The sequence below is a fragment of the Lichenostomus cassidix genome, unplaced genomic scaffold (assembly GCF_008360975.1).
Source record: "Lichenostomus cassidix isolate B80296 unplaced genomic scaffold, HeHo_3.0 HiC_scaffold_38, whole genome shotgun sequence".
Taxonomy (NCBI): Eukaryota; Metazoa; Chordata; class Aves; order Passeriformes; family Meliphagidae; genus Lichenostomus; species Lichenostomus cassidix.
The window spans coordinates 611,865-633,017 of NW_028147440.1; the positions used below are offsets into that span (position 1 = coordinate 611,865).

General features: G+C 36.6%; 2 protein-coding genes and 1 long non-coding RNA gene across 8 annotated transcripts in view; all 3 read right to left on the reverse strand.

The window, feature by feature from the left end:
- LOC146422872 (uncharacterized) overlaps window positions 1–1,556 on the reverse strand; it is a 23,281-nt gene extending 21,725 nt beyond the window's left edge. The window contains exon 1 of the long non-coding RNA XR_014847809.1: window positions 1,435–1,556. This is a non-coding gene — a long non-coding RNA (uncharacterized LOC146422872). The remainder of the gene's footprint in view (window positions 1–1,434) is intronic.
- A 1,943-nt stretch (window positions 1,557–3,499) lies between these two features.
- PRKCG (protein kinase C gamma) overlaps window positions 3,500–21,153 on the reverse strand; it is a 54,766-nt gene continuing 37,112 nt past the window's right edge. For all 6 annotated transcript variants that reach the window (XM_085045646.1, XM_085045650.1, XM_085045647.1 and 3 more), the window contains 5 exons: window positions 20,017–20,155; window positions 16,638–16,718; window positions 14,431–14,538; window positions 10,416–10,556; window positions 3,500–4,253 (listed from right to left, as the gene is read on the reverse strand). In XM_085045646.1, coding sequence (XP_084901772.1) covers window positions 4,092–4,253; window positions 10,416–10,556; window positions 14,431–14,538; window positions 16,638–16,718; window positions 20,017–20,155 — 631 coding nt within the window. In that variant the 3' untranslated portion in view covers window positions 3,500–4,091. The remainder of the gene's footprint in view (window positions 4,254–10,415; window positions 10,557–14,430; window positions 14,539–16,637; window positions 16,719–20,016; window positions 20,156–21,153) is intronic.
- Window positions 20,571–21,153, reverse strand: part of LOC146422877 (reticulocalbin-3-like) — a 62,203-nt gene continuing 61,620 nt past the window's right edge. The window contains exon 7 of the mRNA XM_085045665.1: window positions 20,571–20,650. The gene's annotated coding sequence lies outside the window, so the exon portion shown is untranslated. The remainder of the gene's footprint in view (window positions 20,651–21,153) is intronic.

A 21,153-nucleotide genomic window follows, 5' to 3' on the forward strand; every position in this document is an offset into this window, starting at 1 on the left:
TCCCCACTGGGGGGGGGGGGGGGGGGGGGGCGGGGGGGGGGGCATGGGCTAACCAGCCTCCCCTCCCCCACCCAGCCCCCCCGCCGCCGCCGTGACGTCATCGCGGCCGCTCTTAAAGGGCCAGCGCCGCTCCCGCCCCTCCCCCACCCCGGCCGGACCGGAGGAGGGGGGGAGGGGAGATTTGGCGGGAAAATTTGGGGAGTTTTGACGTCATAAAAAATGGACCCAAAAATTTGGGGATTTTCGAGCTGAAAATTCTTCCCGAAAATGGAGCCAAATTTGGGGATTTTTCCCCAAAATTTCCCCCCAAAAAAGGAGCCAAATTTGGGGATTTTTCACCCCAAAAATTCCCCAAAAAAGGACCCAAGTTTGGGGATTTTCACCCCAAAAATTCCCCAAAAAGGACCCAAATTTAGGGATTTTTTTCCCCCCAAAAAAAACCCAAAAAGGACCCAAATTTGGGGGATTTTCCCTCAAAAAAGGACCCAAATTTAGGGATTTTTCCCCAAAAATTCCCCCAAAAGGACCCAAATTTGGGGATTTTTCCCCCAAAAGGACCCAAATTTCGGATTTTTCCCCAAAAAACACCCAAATTTAGGGATCTTTCCCCAAAAAGGAACCCAAATTTCCAGAATTTTTTTTCTGGGATTTTTTTCCCCCCGAATTTTGGGATCCCAAACTCTTCCCACCCTAAAAATCCCCCAAATTTTGGGGATCAACCCAAAAAAAGACCCAAATTTTGGGATCTCCTCCTCAAAATCCTCCCCAAAATTCCCCCAAAATTTCCCCAAAATTTCCCAAATTCCCCCAAAATTCCCCAATTTGCCCCAAAATTATGAGACCCCCCAAAATTTTGGGATTTTTCCCCCAAAAAAGGACCCAAATTTGGGGCAAAACCACCCAAAATTTCCCCCAAAAAGTCACTCCGAGATCCCCAAAAATGACCCAAAATTTTGGGGATTTCTCGACCCCAAAATTCCCCAAAAATTTCACCTAAACCACTTCAAAATGACCCCAAATTTTGGGAATCATCTCCCCAAAATCCCCCCCAAAAAATGACCCAAAAATGACCCAAAAATTGCCCAAAAATGACCCAAAATTTTTAGGGCTTCCAACCCAAATTGCCTCGAAATTTCCCCAAAAAAGTCACCCAAACCTCCCAAAAATAACCCAAAAATAACCCAAAAATTGCCCAAAAATAACCCACAAATTACCCAAAACTTACCCAAAATTTACCCAAAATTTACCCCAAAATTACCAAAAAATTACTGAAAAATTGCCCAAAAATAACCCAAAAATAACCCAAAAATGACTCAAAAATTCCCCCAAAATTTACCCCAAAATAACCCAAAAATACCCCAAAATTAACCCAAAAATTGCCCAAAATTACCCAAAATTTACCCAAAACTTACCCAAAAATGACCCCAAAATGACCTCAAAATGACCCCAAAATAACCCAAAAATTACCCAATATTTGCCCAAACTTTACCCAAAAATTACCCAAAAGTTGCCCAAAAATTACCCAAAAATTACCCCAAAAGTTGCCCAAAATTACCCCAAAACGTACCCAAAAAATACCCCAAAATTACCCAAAAATTACCCCAAAATTGCCCAAAAAATACCCAAAAATGACCCAAAAATTCCCCCAAAAATTGCCCCAAAGTGACCCAAAACAACCCAAAAAATAACCCAAAAATACCCCCAAATACCCCAAAATTAGCCCAAAAATTACCCAAAATTTATCCAAAATTTATCCAAAACTTACCCAAAAATTACCCCAAAAATAACCCAAAAATTACCCAAATTTTACCCAAAATTTATGCCAAAATTACCCAAAAATTACCCCAAAAATTACCCCAAAATTACCCAAATTTGCCCAAAAATCCCCCAAAAAATCCCCCAAAATTACCCCAAAAATGACCCAAAAATTACCCAAAAACAACCCAAAAATTACCCCAAAAATAACCCAAAAATTACCCAAATTTTACCCAAAATTTATGCCAAAATTACCCAAAATTTACCCAAAAATTACCCAAAATTTTCCGGAACCTTCCCGAATTTTGGGAACCCCCCAACCCTCCCAAACCATCCCAAATTTTTGGGAAATTCCCCAAATTTTGGGGTTTCCCAAAAAAAGAAATGAAACTCAAACACCAGCAGGACTTTATTCACTTTATTGAGGAATTTTGGGGAAAATTTGGGGAATTTTGGGGAAAATTTTGGGGAATTTTGGGTGGAAAATTTGGGGATTTTGGGGGGAAATTTTGGGGATTTTGGGGGGAAATTTTGGGGGTTTTGGTTGGAAATTTTGGGGAAATTTTGGGAGAAATTTGGGGAATTTTTGGGGTTTTTCAGCTCATCCCGGAGGAGTCAAAGCTGAGGGAGGAAAAAACCCCAAAATTTGGGGGAAAATCCTAAATTTTTGGGGAAATTCATAATTTTTGGGGAAAATCCTAAATTTTTTTTGAAAATCCCAAAATTTTCTGTAGAAATCCCAAATATTTTGGGGAAAATCCTAAATTTTTGGGTGGAAATCCTAAATTTTTGGGGGAAATCCTAAATTTTTGGAGAGAAAAATCCTAAATTTGGGTGGAAATCCTAAATTTCTTGGGAGGAAATCCCAAATTTTTTTGGGAAATCCCAAATTTTTTTTGGAAATCCTAAATTTTTTGGGAAAATCCTAAATTTTTTTGGAAAATCCTAAATTTTGGGTGGAAAATCCCAACTTTTTTTGGGAAAATCCTAAATTTTTTGGGGAAAATCCTAATTTTTTGGGGGAAATCATCAAAATTTGGGGAAAAATAATCAAAATTTGGGAAAAATAATCAAAATTTGGGGTAAAACAATCAAAATTTGGGGAAAATCATCAAGATTTGGGAGATAAACTCAAAATTTGGGAGAAAAAACCCCCAAAATTTGGGGGAAAAGAATCAAAATTCGGGAAAAATAATCAAAATTCGGGGGAAAAATCCCAAAATTTGGGGAGAAAAACTCCAAAAAATTGGGATTTTTTGGGGGTTTTGGGGTCAAATCGAGGTTTGAGATTCCCAAATTTTTTTTGGAAATTCCCAAATTTTTTGGGAATTTTTAAGGGGAAATTCCCGGATCAAACCATTCCAAAAATGGGGGAAAACCTCCAAATTGGGGTGAAAAATTGGAAATAAATCGGATTTTTTGGGGGTTTTTGGGGTCAAATCGAGACTTGAGATTCCCAAATTTTTTTGGGGAAATTCCCAAATTTTTTGGGAATTTTTAAGGGGAAATCCCAGGATCAAACCATTCCAAAAATGGGGGGAAAAACCTCAAAATTGAAGTGAAAAATGGAATTTTTTTGGGATTTTTTGGGGGTTTTTGGGGTCAAATCGATGCCTGGCGATCCCAAATTTTTCGGGGAAATTCCCAAATTTTTTTTGAATTTTTAAAGGGAAATCCCAGGATCAAACCATTCCAAAAATGGGGGGAAAAACTGAAAAATGGGACAGAAAACTCAAAAAAAATCGGATTTTTTGGGGGTTTTTGGGGTCAAATCTTAGTCAAAACATCCCAAATTTTTTTGGGAATTCCCAAATTTTTTGGGGTCACACGAGAGACCCCGAGGGCTGAGGAAAGTCGGGATTGATGAAGCTGAACCTGAAATTGGGGTGGAAAACTTCAAATAAATCAGATTTTTTGGGGGTTTTTGGGGTCAAATCGATGCCTGGCGATCCCAAATTTTTTTGGGAAATTCCCAAATTTTTTTGGGAAATTCCCAAATTTTTTGGGATTTAATAGGAGAAATTCCCGGATCAAACCATTCCAAAACCGGGGGTGGAAACTGAAAAATGGGGCAGAAAACTCAAAAAAAATCTGATTTTTTGGGGTTTTTTGGGGTCAAATCTTAGTCAAAACGTCCCAAATTTTTTTGGGGAAATTCCCAAATTTTTTGGGATTAATCAGGAGAAATCCCAGGATCAAACCATTCCAAAAATGGGGGGAAACCCTCCAAATTGGGGTGAAAAATTGGAAATAAATCGGATTTTTTGGGGGTTTTTGGGGTCAAATCGATGCCTGGCGATCCCAAATTTTTTTTGGGAGTTCCCAAATTTTTGGGGTCACACGAGGGACCCCGAGGACTGAGGAAAATCGGGGTTGATGAAGCTAAACCCCTCGAACTCAGCCTGGTCCAGCCCGGCCAGGACCAGAGCATCCGGTGGGGTGAGAGCTGGAGGAGCTCGAGTGAAGAATTTGTCAAAATTCTCTCCGTTCCGACCACACTTTGGGGGGAAAAACGGGGAGTTTGGGAAAATCGGGGATGGGGGGATGGAAAAATGGGGGAAATTGGGGGAAAATGGGGAAAATGGGAAAATTGGGGGAAATGGGAGAAAAATGGGAAAATGGGGAGAAATGGGGAAAAGGAAGAAGAAAATGGGGGAAAAATGGGAAATGGGGAAAAATGGGGGAAAATGGGGAAAAATAGGAAAATTGGGGAGAAAAGGGAAGAAAAGGGAAGGAAAAAGGAGAAAAATGGGGAAAATTGGGGGAAAATGGGAAAAAGTGGGAAAAAGTGGGAAAATGGGGAAAATTGGGGAAAATGGGGAAAAATGGGAGAAAAATGGGGAAAATTGGGGAAAATTGGGGGAAAAATGGGGAAGAAAAAATGGGAAAAAATGGGAAAAATTGGGGAAAAATGGGGAAAAATGGGAGAAAAATGGGGAAAAAGAAAGAAGGAAAAATGGGGGAAAATGGGGAAAAAGGAGAAAAAATGGGAAAAATGGGAAAAAAAGGGGAAAAAATGGGAAAAATGGGAAAAAAAGGGGAAAAATGGGAAAAATGGGGAGAAATGGGGAAAAGGAAGAAGAAAAAATGGGGGAAATGGGGGAATTGGGGGAAAAGGGAAGAAAAAGGGAAGGAAAAAGGAGAAAAATTGGGGAAAAATGGGGGAAAAATGGGGAAGAAAAAATGGGAAAAATGGGAAAAAATGGGGAAATTGGGGAAAATGGGGAAATTGGGGAAAATTGGGGAAAAATGGGGAAAATGGGAAAATTAGGGGAAAATGGGGAAAATTGGGGGAAAAAAGGGGAAAATTGGGGGGAAAAGGGAAGAAAAAGGGAAGGAAAAAGGAGAAAAAATGGGGAAAAATTGGGGGAAAAATGGGGAAGAAAAAATGGGAAAAATGGGGGAAATTGGGAGAAAAATGGGGAAATTGGGGGAAAAAATAGGAAAATTGGGAGAAAAATGGGGAAAAATGGGGAAAAATGGGGAAATTGGGGGAAAAAACAGGAAAATTGGGAGAAAAATGGGGAAAAATGGGGAAATTGGGGGAAAAGGGAAGAAAAAGGAAAGGAAAAAGGAGAAAAAATGGGGGGAAATTGGGGGAAAAATGGGAAAAAATGGGGAAATTGGGAAAATTGGGAAAATTGGGAAAAAAATGGGGAAAAATGGGGAAAAATGGGGAAGAAAAAATGGGAAAAATGGGAGAAAAATAGGAAAAGTGGGGAAAATGGGGAAAAAAGGGGAAGAAAAAGTGGAAAAAATGGGGGAAAAATGGGGGAAAATGGGGAAAAAGGAGAGAAAAAGGGAAGAAAAATGGGAAAAATGGGGAGAAAATGGGGAAATTGAAGAAATTGGGGAAATTGGGAAAAATGGGGAAGAAAAAATGGGGAAAATGGGGAAAAATGGGGAATTTGGGAAAATGGGAAAATTGGGGAAAAGGAAGAAGAAAAAATGGGGAAAATGGGGAAAATGCGAAGAAAAATGGGAAAAATGGGAAAAATGTGTGAAAATTGGGGGAAATGGGGAAGAAAAATGGGAAAATGGGGAAAAAATGGGGAAAAATGGGGGAAAAAGGGGAGAAAAAGGGAAGAAAAAGTGGGGAAAAATGGGAAAAATGGGGAAATTGGGAAAAATGGGAAAAATGGGGAGAAATGGGGAGAAAAATGGGGGGAAAAAGAGAAGAAGAAAAGGAAGGAAAAAGGAGAAAAAATGGGGAAAATGGGAAGAAAAAGTGGAAAAAATGGGGGAAAATGGGGAAATGGGAAAAAAGGGGAAAAGGGGAAAATGGGGAAGAAAAAAAGGGAAAAAAAGGGGAAAAAATGGGGAGAAAAAGGGAAGAAAAAAGGAGGGAAAATAAAGTAAAAAACGGGGAAAAGGAGAAAAAGAGAAAAAATTGGGGAAAAGGGGAAGGAAAAGGGAAAAATGGGGAAATGGGGGAAAATGGAGAGAAGAAATAAAAAAGGAAAAAAGGGGGAAGAAGATAAAAAAGAGGAAAAAGGGGGAAGGAAAAGGGAAAAAAAAAAGGGGAGAAAAGGGAAAAAAAAAGGGGAGAAAAGGAGAAAAAGGAAAAAAATGCGAAAAATGGAGAAAAAGGAAAAAAAGAGCAAAAAAGCCAAAAGGGAATAAAAAAGGGAAAAAGGGGAAAAAGGGAAGAAAAAGGGAAGAAAAAAGGGAAAAGAAAAAGAAAAAGGAAAAAGGAAAAAGGGAAGAAAAAAAGGGGAAAAAGGAAGAAAAAGGGAAAAAAGGAAGAAAAAGAAAAATGGGAGGAAAAAAGGGGAAAAAAGGAAGAAAAAGGGAAAAAAGGAGGGAAAAAGGAATAAAAAAGGAAAAAGGGAGAAGGGAATGGAAAAGGAAATAAAAGGGAAAAAAGGAAAAAAAGGGGAAAAAAGGGGAAAAAAAGAGGAAGAGAAAGCAAAGAAAAAAGGAAAAAAAGGAATAAAAATTTTAAAATTAATAAAAATAATAAAAATAATAATAAAATTTTTAAAAATTAAAAAAAAGGAAAAAGGGGAAGAAAAAAGGAAAAAGAAAAAAGGGAAAAAAGAAAGAAGGAAAAAGAAGAAAAATCCCAAAATCCCCAAAAGAACAAATTCCTCTGAAATCCCCAAATTTTCCCCCCCAAAAACCCGAATTCCAACAAACCCAATCCCCAAAATTCCCCAAAAATCCCCACCCAAAACCCAAATTTCCCCCAAAAAACCCCCAAAATTTCCCCCAAAAAACCCCCAAAATTTCCCCCCAAAAAACCCCAAATTCCCCCAAAAAACCCAAATTTTTGCCCCAAAAAAACCCAAAACAGACAAACACAGAGAGAGAGAAAATGTGGGGTCAGAGGGAGAACCCCGAAAATTGGGGATTTTGGGGGAAATTTGGGGATTTTGGGGGAAATTTGGGGATTTTGGGGGAAAATTTGGGGATTTTGGGGGAAATTTGGGGGAATTTTGGGGGTTTGGGGAGGAAAAATTGGGGGAATTTTGGGGGAAAGTTTTGGGAATTTTTTGGATTTTTTGGGGATTTTAGGGACTTTTTTGGGAATTTTTTTGGACCTTTTTAGGGAATTTTTGGGATTTTAGGAAATTTTGGGGGGAATTTTTTGGGGAAGTTTTGGAGAAGTTTTGGAGCATTTTGGGGATTTTAGGGAATTTTTTGGGGGAATTTTTGTGGGAAATTTTGGGGGAATTTAGGGACTTTTTTTGGGAAATTTTTGGGAATTTTTTGGTATTTTAGGGAATTTTTTGGGAATTTTTCTCAGAAATATTGGGGAGTTTTTGGGGAATTTTTGGGGAATTTTGGGGGATTTTAGAGAATTTTTTGGGAAATTTTTGGAAAATATTGGAAAATTTTTTGGGAATTTTGGGGGATTTTAGGGACTTTTTGGGGGAATTTTTGGGGGAAATTTTGGGGATTTTTTGGGGAATTTTGGGGGATTTTAGGGGAATTTTTTGGGGAATTTTTGGGGGAAATTTTGGGGAATTTTGGGGGAATTTTGGGGGATTTTTGGGAATTTTTTTGGGAAATTTTTGGAAAATATTGGGGAATTTTGGGAATTTTGGGGATTTTAGGGACTTTTGGGGAATTTTGGGGAAATTTTGGGGATTTTTTGGGGAATTTTGGGGGATTTTAGGGAATTTTTTGGGGAATTTTTTGGAAAATATTGGGGAATTTTTTGGGAATTTTGGGGGAGTTTAGGGACTTTTTTTGGGAAATTTTTTGGGAAATTTTTGGGAATTTTTGGGTATTTTAGGGAATTTTTGGGGGAATTTTTCTCAGAAATATTGGGGAATTTTTGGGGAATTTTGGGGGATTTTAGAGAATTTTTTGGGAATTTTTTGGAAAATATTGGGGAATTTTTTGGGAATTTTGGGGGAGTTTAGGGACTTTTGGAGGAATTTTTGGGGAAATTTTGGGGATTTTTTTTGGAATTTTGGGAATTTTAGGGACTTTTGGGGAATTTTTCTGGGAAATTTTGGGGATTTTTTTGGGAATTTTGGGGGATTTTAGGGAATTTTTTTGGGAAATTTTTGGAAAATATTGGGAAATTTTGGGAATTTTGGGGGAGTTTAGGGACTTTTGGGAGAAATTTAGGGATTTTTGGGGGATTTTGGGGGATTTTAGGGAATTTTGGGAATTTTTTAGGGAAATTTTGGGGGATTTTAGGGACTTTTTTTGGATTTTTCTGGGAAATTTTAGGAATTTTTGGGGATTTTGGGGATTTTAGAAATTTTTTGGGAAATTTTGAAAATATTGGAAAATTTTTGGGGTATGGGGGATTTTAGGGACTTTTGGGGGAATTTTGGGGAAATTTTGGGAATTTTTGGGGAATTTTGGGGATTTTAGGGATTTTGGGGATTTGGGAAATTTTGGGGAATTTTGGGGGAATTTTGGGGGATTTTAGGGAATTTTGGGAAATTTTGGAAAATATTGGGAATTTTGGGAATTTTGGGGAGTTTAGGGACTTTTTGGGGGGAATTTGGGAAATTTAGGGGATTTTTTGGGATTTTTTAGGGAATTTTTTGGGAATTTTTGGGGAAATTTTTGGGAAATTTTGGGGAATTTTGGGGGATTTTAGGGACTTTTTTGGATTTTTCTGGGAAATTTTAGGGAATTTTGGGAATTTTGGGGATTTTTTTGGGGAGTTTAGGGACTTTTTGGGAGAAATTTAGGGGATTTTTGGGGGGGATTTTGGGGGATTTTAGGGAATTTTTTTGGGAATTTTTTTGGGAAATTTTTTTGGAAATTTTGGGGAATTTTGGGGGAATTTTTGGGATTTTAAGGAATTTTTTGGGGAATTTTTCTGGGAAATTTTGGGGACATTTTGGGACATTTTTGGGGATATTTTTGGGACATTTTTTGGGAATTTTTAAAAATTTTCGGGGATTTTTTGGGGAATTTTTGGGGAATTTTTGGGGATATTTTGGGACATTTTTGGGGACATTTTGGGGATATTTTTGGGGATTTTTTTTTAATTTTTGGGGTTATTTTTGGGGAAATTTTTGGGGAATTTTTAGGGAATTTTTGGGACATTTTTAGGGAATTTTTGGGACTTTTTTGGGGTCATTTTGGGGCCATTTTGGGATATTTTTGTGGACTAATTTAGCATTTCAAGGGCAATTTTGGGGTTTTTTTGGGGCAAATCTTTGGGATTTTTTTGGGAATTTTTCAGCCAATTTTTTTGGGATTTTTGGGGATATTTTGGGACATTTTTGGGGATATTTTTGGATATTTTTGGGGATATTTTTGGATATTTTTGGGGACATTTTGGGACATTTTTGGGGGTATTTTGGGGACATTTTTTAGCATTTCAAGGCAAATTTTGGGGTTTTTTGGGGCAAATCTTTGGGAATTTTTTTGGGAATTTTTCAGCCAATTTTTTTTAAATTTTGGGGGTATTTTTTGGGGACATTTTGGAACATTTTTTGGGATATTTTTGGATATTTTTGGGGAATATTTTGCGATGTTTTTGGGGAATTTTTGGGGAAATTTTGGGGACATTTTGGGCCATTTTTGGGGACATTTTTAGGGAAGTTTTGGGACATTTTTGGGGATATTTTGGGGTATTTTTGGGGATATTTTGGGACATTTTGGGGTATTTTGGGGAATTTTTTGGCATTTCAAGGTCGATTTTGGGATTTTTTTTGGGAAATCTTTGGGAATTTTTTGGGGAATTTTTGGGGACATTTTGGGATATTTTTGGGGATATTTTTTGGATATTTTTGGAGATATTTTTGGGGATATTTTGGGACATTTTTGGGGAGACTTTGGGGATGTTTTTGGGGACATTTTGGGACATTTTTGGGGATATTTTGGCACATTTTGGGGATATTTTGGGGAACTTTTTTTAAACCTTTGGGGTTAATTTTGGGGATATTTTGGGCAATTTTTTTTTAAATTTCGGGGGAATTTTTAGGGAATTTTGGGGGAATTTTTGGGGAATATTTTGGGGATATTTTTGGGGACATTTTGGGGGTATTTTTGGGGTATTTTTGGGACATTTTTGGGGAATTTTTGGGGACATTTTGGGATCTTTTTGGGGATTTTTTTTAATATTCTGGGGGAATTTTTAGGTAATTTTTGGGGGAATTTTTAGGGAATTTTGGGGGAATTTTTTGGGAATTTTTGAGGACATTTTTAGGGAATTTTTGGGCCATTTTTGGGACTCTCACCGGGCGGGGGGTGAAGGGAGGAGGAACCTCCAGTCGCTCCAGTCGCTCCCAGTCGGTTCGGCGGAAGAAAGGATGACCTTTGACCTCCTGCTCCCCTCCAGCTCCCGAGCCAAGCCTCTTCCCAGGGTGTTTGGTCAGGAACTGGGGAGGAAAATTCCCGAAATTACCGAAATCCCAAAAAAAACCCCAAAAAAATCCGAGCGGAAATGGAGAAATTATAAAAAAAATCGGAAAAAAATTCCCAAATTTGTCCCCAAAATGGCTGAAATTTGACCCAAAAATGACTCAAAGGTGCTTCGTAAGGAATGGAGGAGGAAAATTCCCAAAATTCCCGAAATCCCAAAAAAAATCCCGAAAAATTCTGAGTGGAAATGGAGAAATTAGGAGGAAAAAAAGTGGGGAAAAATGCAAATTTTGTCTCCAATTTGCCCCAAAAATGGCTGAAATTCGACCCAAAAATGGTCCAAAGCACTTCTTGGAGTCATTCGTAAGGAATTTGGGGAGGAAAATTCCAGAAATTCCCGAAATCCCAAAAAAAACCCCAAAAAAATCCAATTAGAAATGGAGAAATTATGAGGAAAAAATGCGAAATTTGTCTCAAATTTGCCCCAAAAATGGCTGAAATTTCACCCAAAAATGGTCCAAAAATTCCTCCAGGTGCTTCATCAGGAACTGGGGAGGAAAATTCCCGAAATTACCGAAATCCCAAAAAAAACCCCAAAAAAATCCGAGTGGAAATGGAGAAATGATGAGGAAAAAATGCGAAATTTGTCTCAAATTCGCCCCAAAAATGGCTGAAATTTCACCCAAAAATGGTCCAAAAATTCCCCCAGGTGCTTCATCAGGAACTGGGGAGGAAAAGATCCCGAAATTCCCGAAATCCCAAAAAAAACCCCAAAAAAATCCGAGTGGAAATGGAGAAATTATGAGGAAAAAATGCGAAATTTGTCTCAAATTCGCCCCAAAAATGGCTGAAATTTGCCCTAAAAATTCCGCCAGGTACTTTGTCAGGAACTGGGGAAGAAAAGATCCCAAAATTACCGAAATCCCAAAAAAACCCCAAAAAAATCGGAGCAGAAATGGAGAAATTAGAAGGAAAAATGTGAAATTTGTCTCAAATTCGCCCCAAAAAAAGCCGAAATTTGACCCAAAATTGACTCAAAGGTGCTTCATCAGGAACTGGGGAGGAAAATTCCAGAAATTACCGAAATCCCAAAAAAAACCCCAAAAAAATCCGAGCGGAAATGGAGAAATTAGGAGGAAAAAAAGTGAAATTTGCCTCAAATTCGCCCCAAAAATGGCTGAAATTTCACCCAAAAATGGTCCAAAATTTCCTCCAGGTGCTTCATCAGGAACTGAGGAGGAAAATTCCCAAAATTACCGAAATCCCAAAAAAAACCCCAAAAAAATCCGAGCGGAAATGGAGAAATTATGAGGAAAAAATGTGAAATTTGTCTCGAATTCGCCCCAAAAATGGCCAAAATTTGATCGAAAAATGACTCAAAGGTGTTTGGTCAGGAACTGGGGAGGAAAATTCCAGAAATTACCGAAATCCCAAAAAAAACCCCAAAAAAATTGGAGCGGAAATGGAGAAATTAGGAGGAAAAAATGCGAAATTTGTCTCAAATTCGCCCCAAAAATGGCTGAAATTTCACCCAAAAATGGTCCAAAAATTCCTCCAGGTGCTTCATCAGGAACTGGGGAGGAAAAGATCCCAAAATTACCGAAATCCCAAAAAAAACCCCAAAAAAATCGGAGCGGAAATGGAGAAATTATGAGGAAAAATGTGAAATTTGTCTCAAATTTGCCCCAAAAATGGTCCAAAAGTGGCCAAAATTCAACCCGAAAATTCCCCCAGGGTGTTTGGTCAGGAACTGAGGAGGAAAAGATCCCAAAATTACCGAAATTCCAAAAAAAAACCCCAAAAAAATCGGAGCGGAAATGGAGAAATTATGAGGAAAAAATGCGAAATTTGTCTCGAATTTGCCCCAAAAATGGTCCAAAAATAGCCAAAATTTGACCCAAAATTGACTCAAAGGTGTTTCATCAGGAACTGAGGAGGAAAATTCCCGAAATGCCCAAAATCCCAAAAAAACCTCCAAAAAAATCCAAGTGGAAATGGAGAAATTAGGAGGAAAAATGTGAAATTTGTCTTGAATTTGCCCCAAAAATGGCCAAAATTGGACCCAAAAATGGTCAAAAAATACCCCCAGGTGCTTCATCAGGAACTGGGGAGGAAAAGATCCCAAAATTCCCGAAATCCCAAAAAAAACCCCAAAAAAATCCGAGTGGAAATGGAGAAATTAGGAGGAAAAAATGCGAAATTTGTCTCCAATTTGCCCCCAAAAAAGGCCAAAATTTGATCGAAAAATGACTCAAAGGTGTTTGGTCAGGAACTGAGGAGGAAAATTCCAGAAATTCCCAGAATTCCAAAAAAAAACTCCAAAAAATTTGAGCAGAAATGGAGAAATTATGAGGAAAAATGTGAAATTTGTCTCGAATTTGCCCCAAAAATGATCCAAAAATAGCTGAAATGTGACCCAAAAATGACTCAAAGGTGCTTTGTAAGGAATGGAGGATGAAAATTCCCAAAATTCCTGAATTCCCAAAAAAAACCCAAAAAAAATCCAAGTGGAAATGTAGAAATTAGAAGGAAAAAATGCAAAATTTGTCTCAAATTCGACCCCAGAATGGCTGAAATTTGACCCAAAAATGACTCAAAGGTGCTTCATCAGGAACTGTGGAGGAAAATTCCAGAAATGCCCAAAATCCCAAAAAAAAACCCCAAAAAAATCCGAGTGGAAATGGAGAAATTAGAAGGAAAAATGTCTGTGAGAAGAAAAGCTAAAAAAATCCTAAAAATTAGGGAAAAAATGAGAAAAAAAGTGAGAAAAAAATCAGGAAAATCAGGAAAAAAATCAGGAAAAAATCGGAAATCTGGAAAAAATCAGGGAGAAATTAGGAAAAAATAATTTTAAAATCCCGGAAAAGTCAGAAAAAAATCAGAAAAAATTCAGAAAAAATCAGAAAAAATCAGGAAAAATCAGAAAAAAATCAGAAAAAATTCAGAAAAAATCAGGAAAAATCGGGAAAAATCAGAAAAAAATAATTGGAAAAAATCAGGAAAAAATCAGAAAAAAAATCAGTAAAAATCAGCAAAAATCAGAAAAAAATCAGAATAAAAAAGAAGAAAAAAAATCAGAAAAAATGAGAAAAAATGAGAAAAGAATCGGAAAAAAAAAATTAAAAAGTTCATTTAAAAATCAGAAAATTCAGAAAAATAATGAAAAAATTCGGAAACGGAAAAATTCAGATAAAATCAGGAAAAAAATCAGAAAAAAAAATCGGGAAAATCAGGAAAAAAATCAGGAAAAAAATCAGAAAAAAAAATCGGGAAAAATGAGGAAAAAAAATCAGAAAAAAACAGAAAAAAAACCAGGAAAAAAATGAAGGAAAAAAATGAGAAAAAATCAGAAAAAAAGAGAAAAAAATCAGAAAAAAATCTGAAAAAAATCCGAAAAAAATCAGAAAAAAATCTGAAAAAATCCGAAAAATCTGAAAAAATAAAAAAAAATTGGAAAATTCAGAAGAAATCAGGAAAAAATCAGAAAAAAATTGGGAAAAATGAGGAAAAAATTTTTTAAAAAATCAGAAAAAAAAATCAGAAAAAATATCAGAAAAAAAACCCCAGAAAAAAGTCAGAAAAAAATCAGAAAAAACCCTCCCAGAAAACAATGGGAAAAAAGCAGGAAAAATCAGGAAAAATCAGAAAAAAATCCGAAAACCCCCCCAAAAAAAAAAAATCCGAAAAAAATCGGAAAAAAATCGGAAAAAAATCAGAAAAAAATCAGAAAAAAATCAGAAAAAAATTGGAAAAATTCAGAAAAAAATCCAAAAAAATCTGAAAAAAATCCAAAAAAAATCAGAAAAAACCAGAAAAAATTGGGAATTTCCGTGGGATTTGGGGAATTTGGGGAATTTGGGGATATTTTGGGGATTTTTTGGGATTCCTCACCCCTTTGCAGATGGCCACAGCCTCTCGGGACAGAGCTTTGGGATAAGTGACAGTTTGCTCCAGGATGGATTGGAAAAGTTCATCTTCGTCCTCCCCGTCGAAGGGCGGCTGGGAAAGAACCAAAATCAACCCAAAATTAGCCCAAAATTAGCCCAAAAATCACCCAAAAAGTAGAGAGAAATTAGCCCAAAATTAGCCCAAAATTAGCCTGAAATTAGCCCAAAAATTAGAATTAAATTAGCCCAAAATTAGCCCAAAAATTAGAATAAAATTAGCCCAAAAATTAGAATTAAATTAGCCCAAAAATTAGAATTAAATTAGCCCAAAATTAGAGCAAAATTAGAATTAAATTAGCCTAAAAATTAGAATTAAATTAGCCCAAAATTAGAGAAAAATTAGCCCAAAAATTAGAATTAAATTAGCCCAAAATTAGCCCAAAAATTAGCCTGAAATTAGCCCAAAAATTAGAATTAAATTAGCCAAAAATTAGAGAAAAATTAGCCCAAAAATTAGAATTAAATTACCCCAAAATTAGAGCAAAATTAGCCCAAAATTAGCCCAAAAATTTGAGTGAAATTAGCCCAAAAATTAGAGGGAAATCACCCAAAATTAGCCCAAAATTAGACTGAAATTAGCCCAAATTATCCCAAAAGTTAGAGTGAAATTAGCCCAAAAATTAGAGCGAAATTAGCCAAAATTAGCCCAAAATTAGCACAAAAATTAGAATTAAATTAGCCCAAAAATCAGAGCAACATTAGCAGAAATTAACCCAAAATTAGCCCAAAATGAGCCCAAAAATTAGAATTAAATTAGCCCAAAATTAGCCCAAAAAACTAGAGAGAAATTAGCCCAAAATTAGAGCAAAATTAGCCCAAAATTAGCCCAAAATGACCCCAAAATGATCCCCAAAAATCCAAAATAATTCCAAAAAAAATTCCCAAAAAATCCCCAAAACTTCCCCAAAATCCCCCAAAAATCCCCAAAATTCTCCCAAAAATCCCTAAAATGCCCCAAAAATTCCCCCAAAATCCCCAAAAATTCCCCCAAATTCCCTCAAAATTCCCCAAAGTTCCAAAAACATTCCCAAAATTCACAAAAAATTCCCTGAAATTCCCCAAAAAATTCTCCAGAAAATCCCAAAAATTCCCCAAAATTCCCCCAAATTAAAAAAAATCCCCAAAAATTAAAAAAAAAATCCCCAAAAATCCCCAAAATTTCCCAAAAATACCCAAAATCCCCCAGAATTCCCCCAAAATTCTCCCAAAAATCCCAAAAATTCCCCAAAATTCCCCAAAACTTCCCCAAAATCCCCAAAATCCCCCAAATTCTCCCAAAAACCCCAAAATCTACCAAAAATCCCCCCAAAAAAATTCTCCTAAAATCCCCAAAAATTCTCCCAAAAATTCCCCAAAAATTCCCCCAAATTCCCTCAAAATTCCCCAAAATTCAAAAAAAATTCCAAAAAAATTCACAAAAAATTCCCCAAAAGTCTCCCAAAAATTAAAAAAAATCCCCAAAAATTCCCCAAAAATCCCCAAAATTCCCAAAAATCCCCCAAAAAATCCCCAAAAATTCCCCAAAAATCCCCAAAATTCTCCCAAAAATCCCCCAAAATTCCCCAAAATTCTCCCAAAAATTCCCCAAAAATTCCCCAAAATTCTCCCAAAAATTCCCCCAAATTCCCTCAAAATTCCCCAAAATTCAAAAAAAATTCCAAAAAAATTCACAAAAAATTCCCCAAAAGTCTCCCAAAAATTAAAAAACATCCCCAAAAATTCCCAAAAAAATCCCCAAAATCCCCAAAAATTCCCTAAAATTCCCAAAAATTCCCCAAAATCCCCCAAAATTCCCCAAAATTCCCCAAAAATCCCCAAAATTCACCCAAAATTCCCCAAAAATCCCCAAATTCCCCAAAAATTCCCAAAAAATTCCCCAAAAATTCCCCAAAAATTCCCCAAAATTCCCAAAATTCCCCAAAATTCCCCCAAAAATCCCCAAAATTCCCCAAAACTTCCACCCAAATTCCCCCAAAATTCCCCAAAATTCTCCCAAAAATTCCCAAAAATTCCCCAAAAATTCCCCAAAATTCCCCAAAAAATCCCCAAAAATCCCCAAAAATCCCCAAAAAATTTCCCAAAATCCCCAAAAATCCCCAAAAATCCCCAAAATTCCCCAAAAATTCCCAAAATTCCCCAAAAATTCCTCACCTGCCCCGCCAGCATCTCGTAGAGCAGAACTCCAAAGGACCACCAATCCACGGATTTCCCATAGGGTTGGTAAGCGATGATCTGGGAAAAAATTCCCAAAATTTACCCCAAAATTCCCAAAATTCCCGAAAAATTTGGAATTTCCAAAAAAAATCCCGGAAAAAAAGGCAAAAAATTGAGTTAAAATTGGATTTTTTTGGGTTTTTTCGGGATTTTGGGAGTTGGGATTCCTGGAAATTCACCTGGAATTTTCAGGATCCCAAAATTTACCCCAAAATTCCCAAAATTCCTGAAAAATTTGGAAATCCCAAAAAAATCCCCAAAATAATCCCAGAAAAAAAGCTAAAAATTCACATTAAAATTGGATTTTTTGGGTTTTTTTCTGGGATTTTGGGAGTTGGGATTCCTGGAAATCATCCTGGAATTTTCAGGATCCCAAAATTTACCCCAAAATTCCCGAAATTCCTGAAAAATTTGGAAATTCCCCCAAAAAATCCCAAGAAAAAGCAAAAAATGGAGGAAAAATTGGTTAAAAATTGGATTTTTTGGGTTTTTTTCTGGGATTTTGGGAGTTGGGATTCCTGGAAATTCACCTGGAATTTTCAGAATCCCAAAATTTACCCCAAAATTCCCAAAATTCCTGAAAAATTTGGGAAATTCCCCCAAAAAATCCTGGAAAAAAAGCGAAAAATGGAGGAAAAATTGGTTAAAAATTGGATTTTTTGGGGTTTTTTTCCGGGATTTTGGGAGTTGAGATTCCTGAAAATCATCCTGGAATTCCCAAAAATTCCCAAAATTCCCAAAATTCCCAAAAAATTTGGAAATCCCAAAAAAATCCCCAAAATAATCCCAGAAAAAAAGGCAAAAAATTGAGTTAAAATTGGATTTTTGGGATTTTTTCTGGGATTTTGGGAGTTGGGATTCCTGAAAATCATCCTGGAATTCTCAGGATCCCAAAATTTACCCCAAAATTCCCAAAATTCCTGAAAAATTTGGAAATGCCAAAAAAAAATCCCGGAAAAAAAGGGGAAAAAATAGTTTTCTCCTGGAACTTTTTCTCCCCTTCCCCTCCAGAATTTTGGGAATTTTGGGAATTTTGGGAATTTTGGGAATTTTGGGAATTTTGGGAATTCCAGGATTTCCCAATTCCCACCTTGTCCCCAAAATTCCCAAAAAACCACCAAAAAAATCCAAAAAAATTCCATTTTTCCCCATTTTTTCCCCAAATTTCCACCATTTTCTCCCGGAATTTTTCCCTTTTCCCCCTAAAAATTCCGGGAATTTTGGGATTTTTGGGAATTCCGGGATTTCCTAATTTCCAGCTCCCCAAAATTCCCAAAATTCCCAAAAAACCACCAAAAAACACCCAAAAAATCCCAAAAAATTCCATTTTTCCCCCTTTTTTCCCCAAATTTCCACCATTTTCTCCCAGAATTTTTGCCTTTTCCCCCCAGAATTCCAGGAATTTCAGGATTTTTGGGAATTCCCAACTCCCATCTCCCCGAAATTCCCAAAATTCCCAAAAACCACCCAAAAAATCCCAAATTTTCTCTTTTTTTTTTTTTTTAATTTTTTCCCCAAATTTCCATTGTTTTCTCCCGGAATTTCTCCCTTTTCCCCTCCAGAATTTTGGGAATTTTGGGATTTTTGGGAATTCTAGTATTTCCCAATTCCCACCTCTCCAAAATTCCCCAAAAAACCACCAAAAAACACCCAAAAAAAGCCCAAAAAATCCATTTTCCCCCCAAATTTCATCCTTTTTCTCCCGGAATTTTTCCCTTTTCCCCCAAAAAATTTTGGGAATTTTGGGGAATTTGGGGATTTTTGGGAATTCCCAACTTCCATCTTCCCAAAATCCCCAAAAAAACCACCAAAAAACCCAAAAAATTCCACTTTTTTTGTCGTTTTTCCCCCAAATTTCCACCGTTTTCTCCCGGAATTTTTCCCTTTCCCCCCTAAAAATTCCGGGAATTTTGGGAATTTGGGGAATTCCGGGATTTCCCAATTCCCACCTCTCCAAAATTCCCCAAAAAACCACCAAAAAACACCCAAAAAAAGCCCAAAAAATCCATTTTTTCCCCAAATTTCATCCTTTTTCTCCCGGAATTTTTCCCTTTTCCCCCAAAAAATTCTGGGAATTTTGGGGAATTTGGGGATTTTTGGGAATTCCCAACTTCCATCTTCCCAAAATCCCCAAAAAAACCACCAAAAAACCCAAAAAATTCCACTTTTTTTGTTGTTTTTTCCCCAAATTTCAACCATTTTCTCCCGGAATTTTTCCCTTTTCCCCCAAAAAATTCCAGGAATTTTGGGATTTTTGGGAATTCCGGGATTTCCTAATTTCCAACTCCCCAAAATCCCCAAAAACCACCAAAAAATGCTCAAAAAACCCCAAAAAATCCAAAAAAATCAGTTTTTTCCCCAAATTTCCACCTTTTTCTCCCGGAATTTTTTCCCCTTTCCTCCAGAATTCCAGGAATTTCGGGATTTTTGGGAATTTCTAATTCCCACCTCATCAAAATCCCCAAAATTAAAAAAAAAAAGCCAAAAAACACTCAAAAAATAAAAAAAAAATCCATTTTTCCCCTTTTTTCCCCAAATTTCCACCGTTTTCTCCTGGAATTTTTTCCTCTCACCCCAAAAATTTTGGGAATTTCAGGAATTTCGGGAATTTCGGGAATTCCAGGATTTCCCAATTCCCACCTCTCCAAAATTCCCCAAAAACCACCAAAAACCACCCAAAAAAATCTCAAAAAATCCATTTTCCCCCCAAATGTCATCCTTTTTCTCCCGGAATTTTTCCCTTTTGCCCCCAAAAATTTTGGGAATTTTGGGGAATTTGGGGATTTTTGGGAATTCCCAACTTCCATCTTCCCAAAATCCCCAAAAAAACCACCAAAAAACCCAAAAAATTCCACTTTTTTTGTTGTTTTTCCCCCAAATTTCAACCATTTTCTCCCGGAATTTTTCCCTTTTCCCCCAAAAAATTCCAGGAATTTTGGGATTTTTGGGAATTCCGGGATTTCCTAATTTCCAACTCCCCAAAATCCCCAAAAACCACCAAAAAATGCTCAAAAAACCCCAAAAAATTCAAAAAAATCAGTTTTTTCCCCAAATTTCCACCTTTTTCTCCTGGAATTTTTTCCTCTCCCTCCCAGAATTCCAGGAATTTCGGGATTTTTGGGAATTTCTAATTCCCACCTCATCAAAATCCCCAAAATTCCAAAAAAAAAGCCAAAAACCACAAAAAAAATAAAAAAAAATTCCATTTTCCCCATTTTTCCCCCAAATTTCCACCTTTTTCTCCCGGAATTTTTCCCTTTTCCCCCAAAAAATTTTGGGAATTTCGGGAATTTGGGGATTTTTGGGAATTGCTCACCTCAGGGGCGATGTAATCAGGAGTTCCACAGAAAGTCCTGGTTGTGTTTCCAGGGAAAATGTTCTCTTTGCACATCCCGAAATCAGTGATCTTCACGTGGCCAGCGGCGTCCAGCATCACGTTGTCCAGCTTCAGATCCCTGGAATTCGGGAATTTTGGGAATTTTTTGGGATTTCAGGAATTTTGGCATCTTTCAGGAATTTAAAAAAAATTTTTTTTTGATTTTTTGGGGGATTTTTGGGGTTTTTTTTTGCTTTTTTGGGGGATTTTTTGGGGTTTTTTAATGGGATTTTTTAGGGGTTTTGAGGATTTTGGGGAGGAATTTTTGGGGATTTTTTGAGAATTTTGGGAATTTTGGGATTTTTGGGGATTTTTGGGATTTTAAAAGATTTTTTCGGAATTTTTTTGGGGATTTTTTGTGGTTTTTTTGAGGTTTTTTTTCCAATTTATTGGGGATTTTTGGGGGAATTTTTTTGGTTTTTTTTTATTTTAGGAAATGTGGGGATTTTTGGGGGAATTTTTTGGTATTTTTTGGGAATTTTTTGGATTTTTTGGGTATTTTTTGGGAATTTTTTGGGATTTTTTGGGGAATTTTTTGGAATTTTTTCCGGAATTTTTTGGGAATTTTTTGGGGCTTTTTTTGGCATTTTTTGGGATGTTTCTTTGCACATCTCGAAATCAGTGATCTTCACGTGGCCAGCGGCGTCCAGCATCACGTTGTCCAGCTTCAGATCCCTAAAATTTGGGAATTTTTGGGAATTTGGGAATGTTGGAAATTATTAGGGGATGTTTGGGAATTTTTTGGATTTTTTTTGGAATTTTTCAGGGTTTTTTTTGGGGTTTTTTGAGGTTTTTTGGGGTTTTTTTAAATTTTTTTTTATTTTTTGGAGGGATTTTGGAGGGAATTTTGAGAATTTTTTCAGAGTTTGGGAATTTGGGGATTTTTTGGGGAATTAAAAAAAATTTTTTTGGATTTTTTTCGGAATTTTTGGGGGATTTTTTGTGGGTTTTTTGGGGTTTTTTAAAAATTTCTTGGGGATTTTTGAGGGAATGTTTTTTGGAATTTGGTTTTTTTTTAATTTTAGGGAATTGGGGGATTTTTAGGGAATTTTATTGGGATTTTTTGGGATTGTTTTG